Source organism: Oncorhynchus clarkii, chromosome 25 (assembly GCF_045791955.1).
Source record: "Oncorhynchus clarkii lewisi isolate Uvic-CL-2024 chromosome 25, UVic_Ocla_1.0, whole genome shotgun sequence".
Lineage (NCBI taxonomy): Eukaryota > Metazoa > Chordata > Actinopteri > Salmoniformes > Salmonidae > Oncorhynchus > Oncorhynchus clarkii.
Genome location: NC_092171.1, coordinates 34,121,661 through 34,141,373, shown reverse-complemented (window position 1 = coordinate 34,141,373; position 19,713 = coordinate 34,121,661). Strand labels below are relative to the sequence as shown.

Genomic DNA, 19,713 nt, shown 5'->3' with positions numbered 1-19,713 from the left:
TGCTGTCCCCAGTCCACCTGGCCGTGCTGCTGCACCAGTTTCAACTGTTCTGCCTGCGGCTATGGAATCCTGGCCTGTTCACCGGACGTGTCCCAGACCTATTATTTGACCATGCTGGTCATTTATGAACATTTGAACATCTTGACCATGTTCTGTTATAATCTCCAACCGGCACAGCCAGAAGAGGACTGGCCACCCCTCATAGCCTGGTTCCTCTCTAGGTTTCTTCCTAGGTTCTGGCCTTTTCTAGGGAGTTTTTCCTCGCGAACGTGCTTCAACACCTACATTGCTTGCTGTTTGGGGTTTTAGGCTGGGTTTCTGTACACTACTTTGAGATATCAGCTGATGTACGAAGGGCTATATAAATACATTTGATTTGATTTGATTTGCAAATGTCTATGTCGCAAAGATGAGAATGTCCAGATCTTGGCCATCAATCAGACCTGTTCTGCTTCTATGAGTAAGGAGTTCAGTGATTTTGAAACACTGGTATAGGTTGTGGCGTACATTAGGTCAGCCACCAGGGGGGGACTCGTTGAGGCCTGGTAAACAGATGGAGTATGCATCATGATGCGATGGCTCCATCTGCTGGATGTGCCAGGTCTCGTCGGGCTCTCCAGCCAGGACTAATTGGGGCTGATTGGGAGCTGGTGAGTAATCAAGGGCGGATTGCTCACCAGCTGTGCAAGGCCCATAAAGCTGCCAGAAGGGCAGCACACAGGAGGAATGGGGGAAGAAAGGACTCCCGTGGTATGGTTGACGGTTGCAGAGGTAAGAAGAGGGAGTTCAGTTTTGTACCCGACAGGGTACCGCCAGACCCGGATTACCCAAAGACGGCATCCCGGAGAGGGTCTCGTGGGGGAGACCTATCATTTTATTTTTGATCTATTATTTAAATAAACACCCTTTAAACTGAGCTAATCCTTCTCTGTCCGTGTCTGATATTGATAAACGTCTTGACCAAACCCTGGGTCTGCCACAGGGTATAGATGTTGAAACACCAGTATGGGTATAGATGTTGAGACACCGGTATGGATTTAGGTGTTGAGACACCGGTATGGGTATAGATGTTGAAACACCGGCATGGGTATAGATGTTGAGACACCGGTATGGGTATAGATGTTGAGACACCGGTATGGGTATAGATGTTGAGACACCGGTATGGGTATAGATGTTGAGACACCGGTATGGGTATACATGTTGAGACACCGGTATGGGTATACATGTTGAGACACCGGTATGGGTATAGATGTTGAGACACCGGTATGGGTATAGATGTTGAGACACCGGTATGGGTATAGATGTTGAGACACCGGTATGGGTATACATGTTGAGACACCGGTATGGATATAGATGTTGAGACACCGGTATGGATATAGATGTTGAGACACCGGTATGGGTATACATGTTGAGACACCGGTATGGGTATAGATGTTGAGACACCGGTATGGGTATACATGTTGAGACACCGGTATGGGTATAGATGTTGAGACACCGGTATGGATATAGATGTTGAGACACCGGTATGGGTATACATGTTGAGACACCGGTATGGGTATAGATGTTGAGACACCGGTATGGGTATAGATGTTGAGACACCGGTATGGATATAGATGTTGAGACACCGGTATGGGTATACATGTTGAGACACCGGTATGGATATAGATGTTGAAACACCGGTATGGGTATACATGTTGAGACACCGGCATGGGTATAGATGTTGAGACACCGGTATGGATATAGATGTTGAAACACCGGTATGGATATAGATGTTGAGACACCGGTATGGGTATAGATGTTGAGACACCGGTATGGATATAGATGTTGAGACACCGGTATGGGTATACATGGGGTATAGATGTTGAGACACCGGTATGGGTATAGATGTTGAGGCACCGGTATGGATATAGATGTTGAGACACCGGTATGGGTATAGATGTTGAGACACCGGTAAGGGTATAGATGTTGAGACACCGGTATGGGTATACATGTTGAGTCACCGGTATGGGTATACATGTTGAGACACCGGCATGGATCGAGCTTGGTACATTGTGCACACAGCATTTTTTTAAACTCAAGTATTTTATTTGTTTGACCCATAGATAAAGAAACCACTGACAAAGTGAAGTGGAATAGTAGGTCATAGTTGTCACAGAAGACACGTCTTTGTACTCTAGAGCGTATTCTCTATATTAACACCCACTTCCATGTTGGAACGGGGGCTCTCTCTGCATCTTTGCTAAGATGTCTGTGTGCGTGTGTGTGTATTCGGAGAGTGATTTATCTGTATTTGACAGGTATGTAAAGGGATTCTTCCATTTTAACGAGAGCAATACATCTCTTCTTGCTGCGTCCCTGTATTCCACGGTGTGTGTAGGCAGCTAACAGAATGAATGCAAGAAACACCACTCTTGTATTCTGTACTGCACATTCAATGCTCCCTTTGAGTCAAGCCCTTAGTCCCTATTATTCTTGCCCTGATATTCCACCCTGGGTTCAGGAAAGGTTGTGAAGACTTCCGGGGTCATGGAATCAACATAATGGAGTGTGTTGCTAGATTATAACACAGTTTGGATTTCTCAGGGGCTGGGCACATGTATCTATCTTCAAATATGTTTTCTTTCATTCCTCAAGACATCATTATGCTCTGTGATGTCCAAGCTAGTCTCTCTCGCTCTCTCGCTCTCTCTATCCTCCGGTCTATATTAAGAATCACACCAAACAATCCATCCATCCAAGGTGTCATTAGTGATGTTTCAGGTAGCTTTAAAAAAAAAGACAACGAGATGTGGGCTTTTATCAAATACCATCTTTCCCTACTCTACTCTACCCTACCATCCATCAGAAGCATCCCTTCTCCAAGGGTATATAAGAGCAGGCAAACTCTGACTCCTTTTATCGTGAGCTGTACGTGCCCCATTTCTCACACACCCGAGAGTACTTAAACTCTCCACCACACAGTAAGAGACTCGCTCGGATCGGTGTACCTGTGGTGTACCTGTGATAAGAGGTGAAGCCAGGAGCAGGAGACTCACTGGAAAAACAAGCCAACATTTCTAAACACACTGTATGGCAGAGGAACTAACCAGCCTGAAGTCAGAGAAAGCTGAAGACTTGGGTTCCTGACCACAACACACTGGGTTCCTGACCACAACACACTGGAGACAAGGCGCCGGTCATTCACTAGTGTAAGAGAAACATTCATGAAATTACTTTGAGAATTATTTTGTAATACTCTAATTTAATGTTTTGTATTTAATGTTACTTTTGTCTTGCTTTTCTGTGTATTGTTGATTTATTGTATTAGATTTAGTATGTTGAATTTACACTGCTCTCTGGTGTCTGTGAGATTGCTTATGTTTTTAGGCAGGAGAAAAGTCACCAAGAATTATTTTCAAGAAATAGAGTTGGCCGAGTATAAATAATATTGACAGCAATTTAGCATTTGTTTCATTATACAGGAAAATACAAGGTTACAATACAAATGTATTTAATCACAGTGTATACTGATTTCTGGACTGTGTGATGCGAGTGTCAACGCATTAACACATTGCTGTATAATTCAGTGAGAATATCTAGCGTACTGATAGGGTGTTTGTATGATATGCTAGACAATTGGTATAGGAGAAGGTACTGCGTTTATATCCAGTGAAGAGTTTAAAGTGACCTTCATTTTTTCACTGAGTATAAATGTAAAAGTAATATTTCAATGAGCAAGTAATCTCTCGTGGACTGACTAAGTAAGCACAAATGGTACTGTCGATCTGACACAACAGGATGCGCAAGATAACAAGCAGAATTAGGTCTGGTGCTTGGGTTTCCCCTCACTGGCTATTTGGACAAATCACGATTTCGCAAGGTGTCAGCATCCTTCGAATTTCAGAAGAGGAGGGTACATTTGGACCATAGACTTGAAGCTCTTCGTTCTGGTTCCGATCCTCGTTCTATGTCTTCTCTTAACACATATGGACCCAGAACTTAATCAAGTCAATCTGACCAATTACGCAAGACTTTAGTTCTGGGTTAACCAAGATTAAATAGTGAGTGAATATGAATGTACTGTATCACAAGAGAATAAAACACTAATGTCTTTTCTTCCTATTGGCTGGCTGTGTTGCCTGGAGGGCTCATAGAGTGGGTTTAAGGTATGGCTGCCTTGGCTCCTCTTGCTGCCTCATGCCCTCCTGCTGCTGACCCTAAGTGCCATAACTCTGGTGTCCTCCAGCTACCCTCAGCCACGCCACCGACCCATACACATGTAAGACTCAGTATCCCAATTACTTGTCCTTTCTCCCTCTAAGACAGAAGACAGAGTGAATCTCAAGTGTTTCCTCATTCTTCCCGTCCTGTATCTTTCATCTTCTCCATGTCTCCTTCTCAAAATGTCAGAGGTAAGCAGGAGAGAAGGATTGAGGACAGGACTTGTCTTCTCTGCCATTTTGAAAAGGAGGCGAGGTGAGACGGTCGAAAGTGGTCATGGGGAACAAGTAAACAATTTTGAAATGAACCCAGATTGTACATTCTGTTTATCCCCCTTGTCCCCAAAATCAACCCTTTTACTGTTGCAATTTGAGAATACGACACCATGGTAGTGACATCAATCTTTCTATTGTAGTGAACACAACTGTTCCTAAATTGAAGTTATATCTATATAAATGGTTCTATCGTTCCCAGTGACATCCATTGTTCCTATATGGAAGTGAGTTCTATCATTCCTGTTATTTTGTCTGCTTCCAGAGGCACCTCTCCAGGCGATCCAGGAGACAAGAGTGAGGATTGGGAGGGTCTCTGGCCCTCCATCTCGCTCCGTGATTGGAGCATGCAGATGTCAGCCCCAGACTTTGGTGCGGCCAAGAGCAAGGCAGAGCTCCTGGGGGAGCAGTGGCTCCCAATGGTGGGCTCATCACAGATGGACGAGAACATGGCCAAGGGCTGGCTGGGTGACTGGGCTCTGCAGGGATCTAACAATGAGGAGAAGAGGAACATTGTGGTGGCAGATGATGCAGCTTTCAGGGAGAAGAGTAAGCTGCTAACTCCTATATGCAGAAACTGTTGGTTGTCAACTCCCAGTAGTAATATGACTGCTAACCCTATACATAACGTACCCTGATTTAAATGAAGTATTTAATATTGTACACTGATTGAAATAATGACATTTTCTTTCCGAATTGAAAAGTCAATAAAGATATTTATATTAATCTTGGCCATGTTCTGTTATAATCTCCACCCGGCACAGCCAGAAGAGGACTGGCCAGCCCTCAGAGCCTGGTTCCTCTCTAGGTTTTTTCCTAGGTTTAGGCCTTTCTAAGGAGTTTTTCCTAGCCAACGTGCTTCTACATCTGCATTGCTTGCTGTTTGGGGTTTTAGGCTGGGTTTCTGTACAGCACTTTGTGACATCAGCTGATGTAAGAAGGGCTTTATAAATAAATTAGATATATTTATCAGATCTTTGTGTGATGTTTGATGAAGAATAAACTCTGAATATGGATCATCAGTCGACACAGGATATACATGCATATGTTTATGTAAATATTTTGATCCAGTTTAATTCTTAATTGAAGTAATGAATACTTTGAGATACTTCCATGGCGACGGCGCCATCGTTGTACAGCTGTGGGGTCTACCATGGGACTGTTCATATGTTGTTAATGAGCCTAAAATAAAACAAATGATTGATCACTGTATTCATATGGTTATTGTTCCTCCATGGTTCCATTGTGTTTGTTTCATCTTTTTGTCATACGTAAATTCACTTTTCTGTTTTAGCTGATGAACTTAACTGATGGTTTCCTCAGTCTGGTGGAAGGTGTAATACAGGGGTGTCAAACTCATTCCATGGAGGGCCTAGTGTCTGCTGGTTTTTGGTTTTTCCTTTCAATTAAGACCTAGACAACCGGGTGAGGGAAGATTCTTTACGAATTAGTGACCTTAATTCATTAATCAACTACAAGGGAGGAGCGGAAACCTGCAGACACAAGGCACACTGGAATGAGTTTGGTGTAATATACAGCAGGGTTAGGGTTAATTGAAAAGCAGTTGTAATTTACTTCTTGTAGGGACTGCAACCGGGATTCAACCTGAGGCGGGTTGCAGGGTGCTTGATCTGAAGGTCACTTCCGAATAAGCCGTCATCTGCGCAGGAACATTGACTTTAAAAGGTGCAATGTCGACAGGACTCTACAACTCACATTGAATCCTGGCCTGCATTTTGTACATACGTGTGTGTGAGTGCGTGTGAGTGCGTGTGTGTGTGTGTGCGTCTGTGTGTGTGTGTGCATCTGTGTCTGTGTGCGTGGGTCTGTGTGCGTTTCAGAGTGTGTGTGTGTGTATGTGTACGTGCATGCCTGAGCGTGTGCGTGTGTCTGTGTGCCTGTGTGTGTATGTGTCTGTATGTGTGTGTGTTTCCATGTGTGTGCGTGCTAAGAACTTGGACTGCAGATGGTGATCTATTCCCTAACACCCAAGTCATGATGTGTTTAAAATTGAATATTTTAATAAACTTATGATGAGAAAATAAATGGGGGTCGAAGCTAAATACACCAGCCTGACCCCATTACTTCTGGTGAGTGGACCATTAATCTGGTGATGCGGCAGACCTGTGATTTACGAGTCTCTCTCTCTCTCTCTCTCTCTCTCTCTCTCTCTCTCTCTCTCTCTCTCTCTCTCTCTCTCTCTCTATATATATATATATATATATATATATATATATATATATACACTGCTGAAAAAAATAAAGGGAACACTTAAACAACACAATGTAACTCCAAGTCAATCACACTTCTGTGAAATCAAACTGTCCACTTAGGAAGCAACACTGATTGACAATAAATTTCACATGCTGTTGTGCAAATGGAATAGACAACAGGTGGAAATTACAGGCATTTAGCAAGACACCCCCAATAAAGGAGTGGTTCTGCAGGTGGTACCACAGACCACTTCTCAGTTCCTATGCTTCCTGGCTGATGTTTTGGTCACTTTTGAATGCTGGCGGTGCTTTCACTCTAGTGGTAGCATGAGATGTAGTCTACAACCCACACAAGTGGCTCAGGTAGTGCAGCTCATCCAGGATGGCACATCAATGCGAGATGTGTCTGTGTCTGTCAGCATAGTGTCCAGAGCATGGAGGCGCTACCAGGAGACAGGCCAGTACATCAGGAGATGTGGAGGAGGCCGTAGGAGGGCAACAACCCAGCAGCAGGACCGCTACCTCTGCCTTTCTGCAAGGAGGAGCACTGCCAGAGCCCTGCAAAATGACCTCCAGCAGGCCACAAATGCGCATGTGTCTGCTCAAACGGTCAGAAACAGACTCCATGAGGGTGGTATGAGGGCCTGACGTCCACAGGTGGGGGTTGTGCTTACAGCCCAACACCGTGCAGGATGTTTGGCATTTGCCAGAGAACACCAAGATTGGCAAATTCGCCACTGGCGCCCTGTGCTCTTCACAGATGAAAGCAGGCTCACACTGAGCACATGTGACAGACGTGACAGTCTGGAGACGCCGTGGAGAACGCTCTGCAGCCTGCAACATCCTCCAGCATGACCGGTTTGGCGGTGGGTCAGTCATGGTGTGTGGTGGCATTTTTTGGGGGGGCCGCACAGCCCTCCATGTGCTCGCCAGAAGTAGCCTAACTGCCATTAGGTACCGAGATGAGATCCTCAGACCCCTTGTGAGACCATATGCTGGTGTGGTTGGCCCTGGGTTCCTCCTAATGCAAGACAATGCTAGACCTCATGTGACTGGAGTGTGTCAGCAGTTCCTGCAAGTGGAAGGCATTGATGCTATGGACTGGCCCGCCCGTTCCCCAGACCTGAATCCAATTGAGCACATCTGGGACATCATGTCTCGCTCCATCCACCAACGCCACGTTGCACCACAGACTGTCCAGGAGTTGGCGGATGCTTTATTCCAGGTCTGGGAGGAGATCCCTCAGGAGACCATCCGCCACCTCATCAGGAGCATGCCCAGGCGTTGTAGGGAGGTCACACACTGAGCCTCATTTTGACTTGTTTTAAGGACATTACATCAAAGTTGGATCAGCCTGTAGTGTGGTTTTCCACTTTAATTTTGAGTGTGACTCCAAATCCAGACCTCCATGGGTTGATAAATGTGATTTCCATTGATAATTTGTGTGTGATTTTGTTGTCAGCACATTCAACTATGTAAAGAAAAAAGTATTTAATAAGAATATATATATATACACTGCTCAAAAAAATAAAGGGAACACTAAAATTAATTCAGATCTAGGATGTGTTATTTTGGTGTTCCCTTAATTTTTTGGAGCAGTGTATATATATATATATATATAAGTTTATTTTCATGTTTTACATATACAGTGGGGCAAAAAAGTATTTAGTCAGCCACAAATTGTGCAAGTTGAGAGAGGCCTGTAATTGTAATCATAGGTACACTTCAACTATGACAGACAAAATTAGAAAAAAAATCCAGAAAGTCACATTGTAGGATTTTTAATGAATTTATTTGCAAATTATGGTGGAAAATAAGTATTTGGTCAATAACAAAAGTTTATCTCAATACTTTGTTTTATACCCTTTGTTGGCAATGACAGAGGTCAAACGTTTTCTTTACGTTTTCACACACTGTTGCTGGTATTTTGGCCCATTCCTCCATGCAGATCTCCTCTAGAGCAATGATGTTTTGGGGCTGTTGCTGGGCAACACGGACTTTCAACTCCCTCCAAAGATTTTCTATGGGGTTGAGATATGGAGACTGGCTAGGCCACTCCAGGACCTTGAAATGCTTCTTATGAAGCCACTCCTTCCTTGCCCGGGCGGCTTGTTGGGGATCATTGTCATGCTGAAAGACCCAGCCACGTTTCATCTTCAATGCCCTTGCTGATGGAAGGACGTTTTCACTCAAAATCTCACGATACATGGCCCCATTCATTCTTTCCTTTACACGGATCAGTCGTCCTGGTCCCTTTGCAGAAAAACAGCCCCAAAGCATGATGTTTCCACCCCCATGCTTCACAGTAGGTATGGTGTCCTTTGGATGCAACTCAGCATTCTTCGTCCTCCAAACACGACAAGTTTAGTTTTTACCAAAAAGTTATATTTTGGTTTCATCTGCCCATATGACATTCTCCCAATCTTCTTCTGTATCATCCAAATGCTCTCTAGCAAACTTCAGACGGGCCTGGACATGTACTGGCTTAATCAGGGGGACACGTCTGGCCCTGCAGGATTTGAGTCCCTGGCGGCGTGGTGTGTTACTGATGGTAGGCTTTGTTACTTTGGTCCCAGCTCTCTGCAGGTCATTCACTAGGTCCCCCCGTGTGGTTCTGGGATTTTTGCTCACCGTTCTTGTGATCATTTTGACCCCACGGGGTGAGATCTTGCGTGGAGCCCCAGATCGAGGGAGATTATCAGTGCCTTAGTCTCCGACCTCCTGTATTGGTTCCTTATTGTCCAGGGGAAGTGTGGTAGATGAATGACAGGGCAACATTTTAATTTCTGCCTAAATAGACATACCCAAATGTAATTATTTTCCATGAGATGGCCATCAATAATAACTGGTTGTGTTTCATAGTTTTACAAAGGTCTGGAACTCACCTTTCTGGTTAACATGGGAAGACATTGCTGAGGTGTACTCACTTTTGAGGACACTAGCTCAAGTACATAGTACAAATATTATATAAATATAGAAAATCTGAGGGGCTTGAAATGACTGAAATGCTTTCTAAATGTAATGACAATTAAATTGTAAACAACTTACTATAAGATTTGACATTTCTTATCACTGTAAAATAAATATGATCATGCTTAGTGACAGTATAATATTGGCACTATTTCATATAATTTCCAAGAGATAATTTTCCACTTAACGTCCACTGAGCGACGCAGAGACACCATTCAAATGTGTGCAGTCGTTACAATTTCAGTTTTAAGAACAAAGTGATTTCGTTCCCCTGTGTCCAAGAGAAAGTGGTCTTAGTTCAATTCTTATGAAATCATTTCATATTTTTTCATGTTGAGAGCTCTAAATCCGGCAAAGAGTATAACAGACACAGGAAATCATTCCTTTGTCAGGATAAGCCAGAAGCTATGCAAATATGGGGTCTGAAACCTGACACTGCAAGTCAGCCCTGCTGGGAGAGTGGGAGTGGAGAGCAGAGAGATGGGGCAAGGTTTGCCAAGTCTAACTTAACTTCTAGAACAATGACCACTCATAACCCGCCCACAAGACCTGAAAAACCAGCCCCCCAAAATGTTTTGCAGCAAAAGAGGAGTGAGCGAGAAGCAGCTAGCTAGTGCTGTTAGTTCATTCCCGCTGGGCACAGGCGTCGTTTCAACGTCTAGTTTTGATTTAAATGTTTTTGAGATGTCAATTAACGTGAATTCAATGTCAAATCAACAACAAAAAATTCACCCTGCCATTAGATTTAGGTAAAACATTTGGTGAAAAAAATACGAAATTCCCTTAATCCAATCAGTTTTCCACGTTGATTCGAAGTCATCAGATTTAATAGTTAACCAGTTTTTGCCCAGTGGGTTGTTCTCACATCACTTGACATGCACGTCATGACATGTGCTGGCGCTGCTCTCCTCCTGCTTGCTCTCTGAACACACACACACACACACACACACACACACACACACACACACACACACACACACACACACACACACACACACACACACACACACACACACACACACGCAGACACCCCTCCGCTCCGGCCTTCCCCCTCCCTCCTTCCCCACCACTCACTCTCCCAGCAACAGCCGGCCTCACTGCCTGATAGTCAGCAGCAGCAGGTCACAGTGAAATTAATAGATAGAAAAAAAAGAAGAGAAATGCCATGGCAGCCATGCAATTTAAAAGTAGCCCAGAAACCTGCATCCCGCGACCAATACAACCGCAACATTGTTTTCAAAGTAGCCCAGTTTGCAGGAAAACCGTGGACATAGCAACCCTGGTTGGGACTTTCTTGCAATATAAAACACTGAACCCCAAGACATTCACAGAACGCTTTGTACACCAAAATGTCTGTTGGAACCGGTCCAGAAATGCTCAAAGTACCCCAAATAGGGACTTAACATCTAAGAGTTAAAGAATAAGGCTTGTCTCTTCATCTGTCCTGTTTGGATATCCGTTCTGTAGTCATCTGCAACAATGTTCATTTAATTTATTTTCATTTCTTCATTTCTTGTCTAGGGTCCAAGGGGAAGTGGCCATAGAATCAGAATCAGCTAGAGACCCAGAGACCTGGCCAGCTCTCTGCTCTGCTGTGATAGATAAGTAGACCCAGAATAGCAGAGACTATTATTTATCACCGGAGCCAGTGGTGCTACCTGGCAGACTCACCCAATCGGCAGACTCTAAATTGCTTTCTGCAAACCATTGATTCCCCACCATTGATACTGCTTCTCTATTCTACTATATGGTACCCTATACGGTACCCCCTTATTGCTGTAATCTGTTCCTTCTCCTGGCCATGCTACTGTATCACCAGTCCTGGTCGTCTTTTTCATACTCCTGGGCTAAAGCACCCAAACACTCATTTACAGGAACTAAGTAAGAGTTGAGCATCTAATTGTGCATTTTGCATGGTATTGTATAGGCTGCGTCTTGGTACTGTATAGCCTGGATCTTGGTACTGTATAGCCTGGGTCATGGGACTGTATAGCCTGGGTCTTGGTAATGTATAGCCTGGGTCACGGGACTGTATAGCCTGGATCTTGGTACTGTATAGCCTGGGTCACGGGACTGTATAGCCTGGGTCTTGGTAATGTATAGCCTGGGTAACGGGACTGTATAGCCTGGGTCTTGGTAATGTATAGCCTGGGTCACGGGACTGTATAGCCTGGATCTTGGTACTGTATAGCCTGGGTCATGGGACTGTATAGCCTGGGTCTTGGTAATGTATAGCCTGGGTCACGGGACTGTATAGCCTGGATCTTGGTACTGTATAGCCTGGGTCACGGGACTGTATAGCCTGGGTCTTGGTAATGTATAGCCTGGGTCACGGGACTGTATAGCCTGGGTCTTGGTAATGTATAGCCTGGGTCACGGGACTGTATAGCCTGGATCTTGGTACTGTATAGCCTGGGTCATGGGACTGTATAGCCTGGGTCTTGGTAATGTATAGCCTGGGTCACGGGACTGTATAGCCTGGGTCTTGGTACTGTATAGCCAGGGTCATGGGACTGTATAGCCTGGGTCATGGGACTGTATAGCCTGGGTCATGGGACTGTATAGCCTGGGTCTTGGTAATGTATAGCCTGGGTCTTGGTAATTTATAGCCTGGGTCTTGGTAATGTATAGCCTGGGTCATGGGACTGTATAGCCTGGGTCATGGGACTGTATAGCCTGGGTCACGGGACTGTATAGCCTGGGTCATGGGACTGTATAGCCTGGGTCATGGGACTGTATAGCCTGGGTCATGGGACTGTATAGCCTGGGTCATGGGACTGTATAGCCTGGGTCATGGGACTGTATAGCCTGGGTCATGGGACTGTATAGCCTGGGTCTTGGTAATGTATAGCCTGGGTCTTGGTAATTTATAGCCTGGGTCTTGGTAATGTATAGCCTGGGTCATGGGACTGTATAGCCTGGGTCACGGGACTGTATAGCCTGGATCTTGGTACTGTATAGCCTGGGTCATGGGACTGTATAGCCTGGGTCTTGGTAATGTATAGCCTGGGTCACGGGACTGTATAGCCTGGGTCTTGGTACTGTATAGCCTGGGTCATGGGACTGTATAGCCTGGGTCATGGGACTGTATAGCCTGGGTCATGGGACTGTATAGCCTGGGTCTTGGTAATGTATAGCCTGGGTCTTGGTAATTTATAGCCTGGGTCTTGGTAATGTATAGCCTGGGTCATGGGACTGTATAGCCTGGGTCATGGGACTGTATAGCCTGGGTCTTGGTAATGTATAGCCTGGGTCTTGGTAATGTATAGCCTGGGTCATGGGACTGTATAGCCTGGGTCTTGGTAATGCATAGCCTGGGTCATGGGACTGTATAGCCTGGGTCTTGGAAATGTATAGCCTGGGTCATGGGACTGTATAGCCTGGGTCTTGGTAATGTATAGCCGGGAACACTGGAAACGCGTTCTCTGGAGTGATGAATCACGCTTCACCATCTAAAAGTCCAATGGACGAATCTGGGTTTGGCGGATGCCAGGAGAACGCTACCTGCCCCAATGCATAGTGCCAACAGTAAAGTTTGGTGGAGGAGGAATAATGGTCTGGGGCTGTTTTTCATGGTTCAGGCTAGGGCCCTTAGTTCCAGTGACAGGTAATTTTAATGCTACAGCATACAATGACATTCTAGAAGATTCTGTGCTTTGTGGCAACTGTTTGGGGGAAGGCACTTTCCTGTTTCAGCATGACAATGCCTCGTGCACAAAGCGAGGTCCATGCAGAAATGGTTTGTCGAGATCGGTGAGGAACAACTTGACTGGCCTGCACAGAGCCTTGACCTCAACCCCATCGAACACCTTTGGAATTGGAACGCTGACAGTGAGCCAGGCCTAATCGCCCAACATCAGTGCCCGAACTCACTAATGCTCTTGTGGCTGAATAGAAGCAAGTCCCCACAGCAATGTTCCAACATCTAGTGGAAAGCCTTCCCAGAAGAGTGGAGGCTGTTATAGTAGCGAAGGGGGACCAACTCCATATAAATGCACATGATTTTGGAATGAGATGTTTGACGAGCAGGTGTCCACATGCTAGAGTATTCTGTTTGCTCCATTAAAATGATAAGCAAAGACATTGTGTGATTATCTCTCAGATTAACACAGCTATGGTCATTTGAATGGTGTTTGAGAGCTTGGTCTTTGGTGTTTTACGCTAAATATTATGCATGTTTCCTGCCAAAGAGAGAGCATACACACACACACACACACACACACACACACACACACACACACACACACACACACACACACACACACACACACACACACACACACACACACACACACACACACACACACACACACACAAAGACACATTGGGAAACTATAGGGGCTGTGGGCCCTCTTTATTATTCATTCTATATATAGTGCTGAGCTCAGGGAAACAGAGGATTCCAAATCACCTAATGTACAGTGCCCATATTAGGAACAGCCTCTGAGTCACACGGAGTGAATATAGTCAGAGCCAGTATTCACAAAGTATCTGAGTGCTGAACTACAGTAGGATCAGGTCCCTCATCTTATTCAGTATTAATTATAAGGCAAAATTGATCCTGATCCAGCACTCCTACTCTGAGATGCTTGATACATACGGGCTCTGGCGTCTGACACCTCTTTCTTGTAACTCTAAGGATGTCCTAATATGGACACCATTCATACGGTCTGGTCTCATACTTTAAAAGCCTCACAATAGCAGGGAAATTGGATCCCCTTCTGAGAGGCTTACACCTAATAAGCAGCTTTACCCATCCTCCATCCCTCCATTAAACACACACACACTGCCCCTCTCCCCAGCCCTTTTCCTCCCACTCTCACCCACCCTTCCTCCCATCGTTCTGTTTCTCACTCGCTCCCTGTCTAAATTCTTGCTTCTCTTCCACCCCACCGCCCATCCCTCCCTTTCTTTGTTTCCCTCTAACCATCCTCGCTCTGAAATTCTCTCACAGAGTATAGAAGTCCTCAAATGAATGCTGCTTCATTGACAGTGTCTATATATATATATATATATATATATATATATATAGTGGGGAGAATAAGTATTTGATACACTGCTGATTTTGCAGGTTTTCCTACTTACAAAGCATGTAGAGGTCTGTCATTTTTATCATAGGTACACTTCAACTGTGAGAGACGGAATCTAAAACAAAAATCCAGAAAATCATATTGTATGATTTTTAAGTAATTCATTTGCATTTTATTGCATGACATAAGTATTTGATACATCAGAAAAGCAGAACTTAATATTTGGTACAGAAACCTTTGTTTGCAATTACAGAGATCATACATTTCCTGTAGTTCTTGACCAGGTTTGCACACACTGCAGGGATTTTGGCCCACTCCTCCATACATAGATTCTCCAGATCCTTCAGGTTTCGGGGCTGTCGCAGGGCAATACGGACTTTCAGCTCCCTCCAAAGATTTTCTATTGGGTTCAGGTCTGGAGACTGTCTAGGCCACTCCATGATCTTGAGATGCGTCTTACGGAGCCACTCCTTAGTTGCCCTGGCTGTGTGTTTTGGGTCGTTGTCATGCTGGAAGACCCAGCCACAACCCATCTTCAATGCTCTTACTGAGGGAAGGAGGTTGTTGGCCAAGATCTCACGATACATGGCCCCATCCACTCAATACGGTGCAGTCGTCCTGTCCCCTTTGCAGAAAAGCATCCCCAAAGAATGATGTTTCCACCTCCATGCTTCACGGTTGGGATGGTGTTCTTGGGGTGGTACTCATCCTTCTTCTTCCTCCAAACACGACGAGTGGAGTTTAGACCAAAACGCTCTATTTTTGTCTCATCAGACCACATGACCTTCTCCAATTTCTCCTCTCGATCATCCAGATGGTCATTGGCAAACTTCAGACGGGCCTGGACATGCGCTGGCTTGAGCAGGGGGACCTTGCGTGCACTGCAGGATTTTAATCCATGAAGGCGTAGTGTGTTACTAATGGTTTTCTTTGAGACTGTGGTCCCAGCTCTCTCTCGCCGTCAATGGGCTGATCCCTCACCCTCATGATCATTGATGCCCCATGTGGTGAGAGCTTGAATGGAGCCCCAGACCGAGGGTGATTGACCGTCATCTTGAACTTCTTCCATTTTCTAATAATTGCGCCAACAGTTGTTGCCTTCTCACCAAGCCGCTTGCCTATTGTCCTGTAGCCCATCCCAGCCTTGTGCAGGTCTACAATTTTAACCCTGATGTCCTTACACAGCTCTCTGGTCTTGGCCATTGTGGAGAGGTTGGAGTCTGTTTGATTGAGTGTGTGGACAGGTGCCTTTTATATAGGTAACGAGTTCAAACAGGTGCAGTTAATACAGGTAATGAGTGGAGAACAGGAGGACTTCTTAAAGAAAAGCTAACAGGTCTGTGAGACCCGGAATTCTTACTGGTTGGTAGGTGATCAAATACTTATGTCATGCAATAAAATGCAAATTAATTACTTAAAAATCATATAATGTGATTTTCTGGATTTTTGTTTAAATTCCGCCTCTCACAGTTGAAGTGTACCTATGATAAAAATTACAGACCTCTACATGCTTTGTAAGTAGGAAAACCTGCAAAATCGGCAGTGTATCAAATACTTGTTCTCCCCACTGTATATATATATATATATTGACAGTGTCATTATAGTAAAAATAAAGAAAAACCCTTGAATGAGAAGGTGTGTCCAAACTTTTGACTAGTACTCTCTCTCTCTCTCTCTATATATATATATATACACTGCTCAAAAAAATAAAGGGAACACTAAAATAACACATCCTAGATCTGAATGAATGAAATATTCTTATTAAATACTTTTTTCTTTTTTTTGCTAACAAAATCACACAAAAATGATCAATGGAAATCAAATTTATCAACCCATGTAGGTCTGGATTTGGAGTCACACTCAAAATTAAAGTGGAAAACCACACTATAGGCTGATCCAACTTTGATGTAATGTCCTTAAAACAAGTCAAAATGAGGCTCAGTAGTGTCTGTGGCCTCCGCGTGCCTGTATGACCTCCCTACAATGCCTGGGCATGCTCCTGATGAGGTGGCGGATGGTCTCCTGAGGGATCTCCTCGCAGACCTGGACTAAAGCATCCGCCAACTCCTGGACAGTCTGTGGTGCAACGTGGCGTTGGTGGATGGAGCGAGACATGATGTCCCAAATGTGCTCAATTGGATTCAGGTCTGGGGAACGGGCGGGCCAGTCCATAGCATCAATGCCTTCCTCTTGCAGGAACTGCTGACACACTCCAGCCACATGAGGTCTAGCATTGTCTTGCATTAGGAGGAACCCAGGGCCAACCGCACCAGCATATGGTCTCACAAGGGATCTGAGGATCTCATCTTGGTACCTAATGGCAGTTAGGCTACCTCTGGCGAGCACATGGAGGGCTGTGCGGCCCACCAAAGAAATGCCACCCCACACCATGGCTGACCCACTGCCAAACCGGTCATGCTGGAGGATGTTGCAGGCAGCAGAACATTCTCCATGGCATCTCCAGACTCTGTCACGTCTGTCACGTGCTCAGTGTGAACCTGCTTTCATCTGTGAAGAGCACAAGGGCGCCCGTGGCAAATTTGCCAATCTTGGTGTTCTCTGGCAAATGGGCTGTAAAGCACAACCACCACCTGTGGACGTCGGGCCCTCATACCACCCTCATGGAGTCTGTTTCTGACCGTTTGAGCAGACACATGCACATTTGTGGCCTGCTGGAGTTCATTTTGCAGGGGTCTGGCAGTGCTCCTCCTGCTCCTCCTTGCACAAATACGGAGGTAGCTGTCCTGCTGCTGGGTTGTTGCCTCCTCCACGTCTCCTGATGTACTGGCCTGTCTCCTGGTAGCGTCTCCATGCTCTGGACACTACGCTGACAGACACAGCAAACCTTCTTGCCACAGCTCGCATTGATGTGCCATCCTGGATGAAATGCACTACCTGAGCCACTTGTGTGGGTTGTAGACTCCGTCTCATGCTACCACTAGAGTGAAAGCACCGCCAGCATTCAAAAGTGACCAAAACATCAGCCAGGAAGCATAGGAACTGAGAAGTGGTCTGTGGTCACCACCTGCAGAATCACTCCTTTATTGGCGGTGTCTTGCTAATTGCCTATAATTTCCATCTGTTGTCTATTCCATTTGCACAACAGCATGTGAAATTTATTGTCAATCAGTGTTGCTTCCTAAGTGGACAGTTTGATTTCACAGAAGTGTGATTGACTTGGAGTTACATTGTGTTGTTTAAGTGTTCCCTTTATTTTTTTGAGCAGTGTACATATATATATAGAGAGAGAGAGCGAGAGAGAGAGTACTAGTCAAACGTTTGGACACACCTACTCATTCAAGGGCTTTTCTTTATTTTTACTATTTTCTACATTGCAGAATAATAGTGAAGACATCAACACTATGAAATAACACATATGGAATCATGTAATAACAAAGAAAGTTAAACAAATCAAAATATATTTGAGATTTGAGATTCCTCAAAGTAGCCTTGACGACAGCTTTGCACACTCTTGGCATTCTCTCAACAAGCTTCATGAGGTAATCACCTGGAATGCGTTTGAATTAACTGGTGTGCCTTGTTAAAAGTTCATTTGTGGAATTTATTTCCTTCATAATGCGTTTGAGACAATCAGTTGTGTTGTGACAAGGTAGGGGTGGTATACAGAAGACAGACCTATTTGGTAAAACACCAAGTCCATATTATGGCAAGAACAGGTCAAATATGCAAAGAGAAACGGCAGTGCATCATTACTTTAAGACATGAAGTTCAGTCAATGCAGAAAATATCAAGAACTTTGAACGTTTCTGAAACTGGCTCTCACAAGGACCGCAACAGGAAAGGAAGACCATGAGTTACCTCTGCTGCAGGGGATAAGTTCATTAGAGTTAACTGCACTTTAGATTGCAACCCAAATAAATGTTTCACAGAGTTCAAGTAACTGTTCAGAGGAGACTGCGTGAATCAGGCCTTCAATGTCGAATTGAATTAAAGAAACCACTACTAAAGGATACTAATAATAAGAAGAGACTTGCTTGGGCCAAGCAACATGTGCAATGGACATTAGACCGGTGGAAATCTGTCCTTTGGTCTGATGAGTCCACATTTAGGTTACAACCAGCTCAAACCTGTTCAAACTGTCTTTGTGAGACACAGGGTAGGTGAACAGATGATCTCTGTATGTGTGGTTCCCGCCTTGAAGCATGGAGGAGGAGGTGTGATAGTGTGGGGGTGCTTTGCCGTTGACACTGTCAGTAATTTATTTAGAATTCAAGGCACACTTAATCAGCATGGTTACCACAGCATTCTGCAGCGATATGCCATCCCATCTGATTTGCGCTTAGTGGGACTATCATTTGTTTTTCAACAGGACAATGACCCAACACACCTCCAGGCTGTGTAAGGGCTATTTGACCAATTAGAGTGATGGAGTGCTGCATCAGATGACCTGGCCTCCACAATCACCAGACCTCAACCGAATTGCAATGGTTTGGGATGAGTTGGACCGCAGAGTGAAGGAAAAGCAGCCAACAAGTATTCAGCGTATGTGGGAACTTCTTCAAGACTGTTGGAAAATAAATCCTCATGAAGCTGGTTTAGAGAATGCCAAGAGTGTGCAAAGCTGTCATCAAGGAAAATGATGGCTACTTTGAAGATCTATAATATAAAATATATTTTCATTTGTTTAACACTTTTTTGGTTACTACTATAGTTTTGATGTCTTCAATATTATTCTACAATGTAGAAAACAGTAAAAATCAAGAAAAACCCTTGAATGAGTAGGTGTGTCCAAACTTTTGACTGGTACTGTATATATATTTAAAATAACAAAGAGAATTACAGCATTACACCATCACTTAAAAACATTGTCTTGGAGTTACAAAAAAATCCCAGTTTGTCAAAAAGTACAAGGAGTTTACAGGAGACCTGGGTTCAAGTACTACTGGAAATCTTTAAAAAACGTTTATTGTTTGCTCTAGCCTGCCTGGAGTGCCAGATGGGTGTGGTTTGCAGTCTTGCTACTATTCCATTGGTTCCATTGTGCCAGGAAAGCTCAATCAAGTCCAG

General features: G+C 44.5%; 1 protein-coding gene across 1 annotated transcript; it reads left to right on the top strand.

Annotated features, from left to right (window-relative positions):
- Positions 1-4,147: 4,147 nt before the first annotated feature.
- LOC139384218 (parathyroid hormone 2) lies at positions 4,148-5,073 on the top strand. The gene is given in 4 exon segments (XM_071128946.1): positions 4,148-4,176; positions 4,178-4,258; positions 4,738-5,027; positions 5,030-5,073. Coding segments are annotated over 4 exon segments (444 nt in total).
- Positions 5,074-19,713: the final 14,640 nt, after the last annotated feature.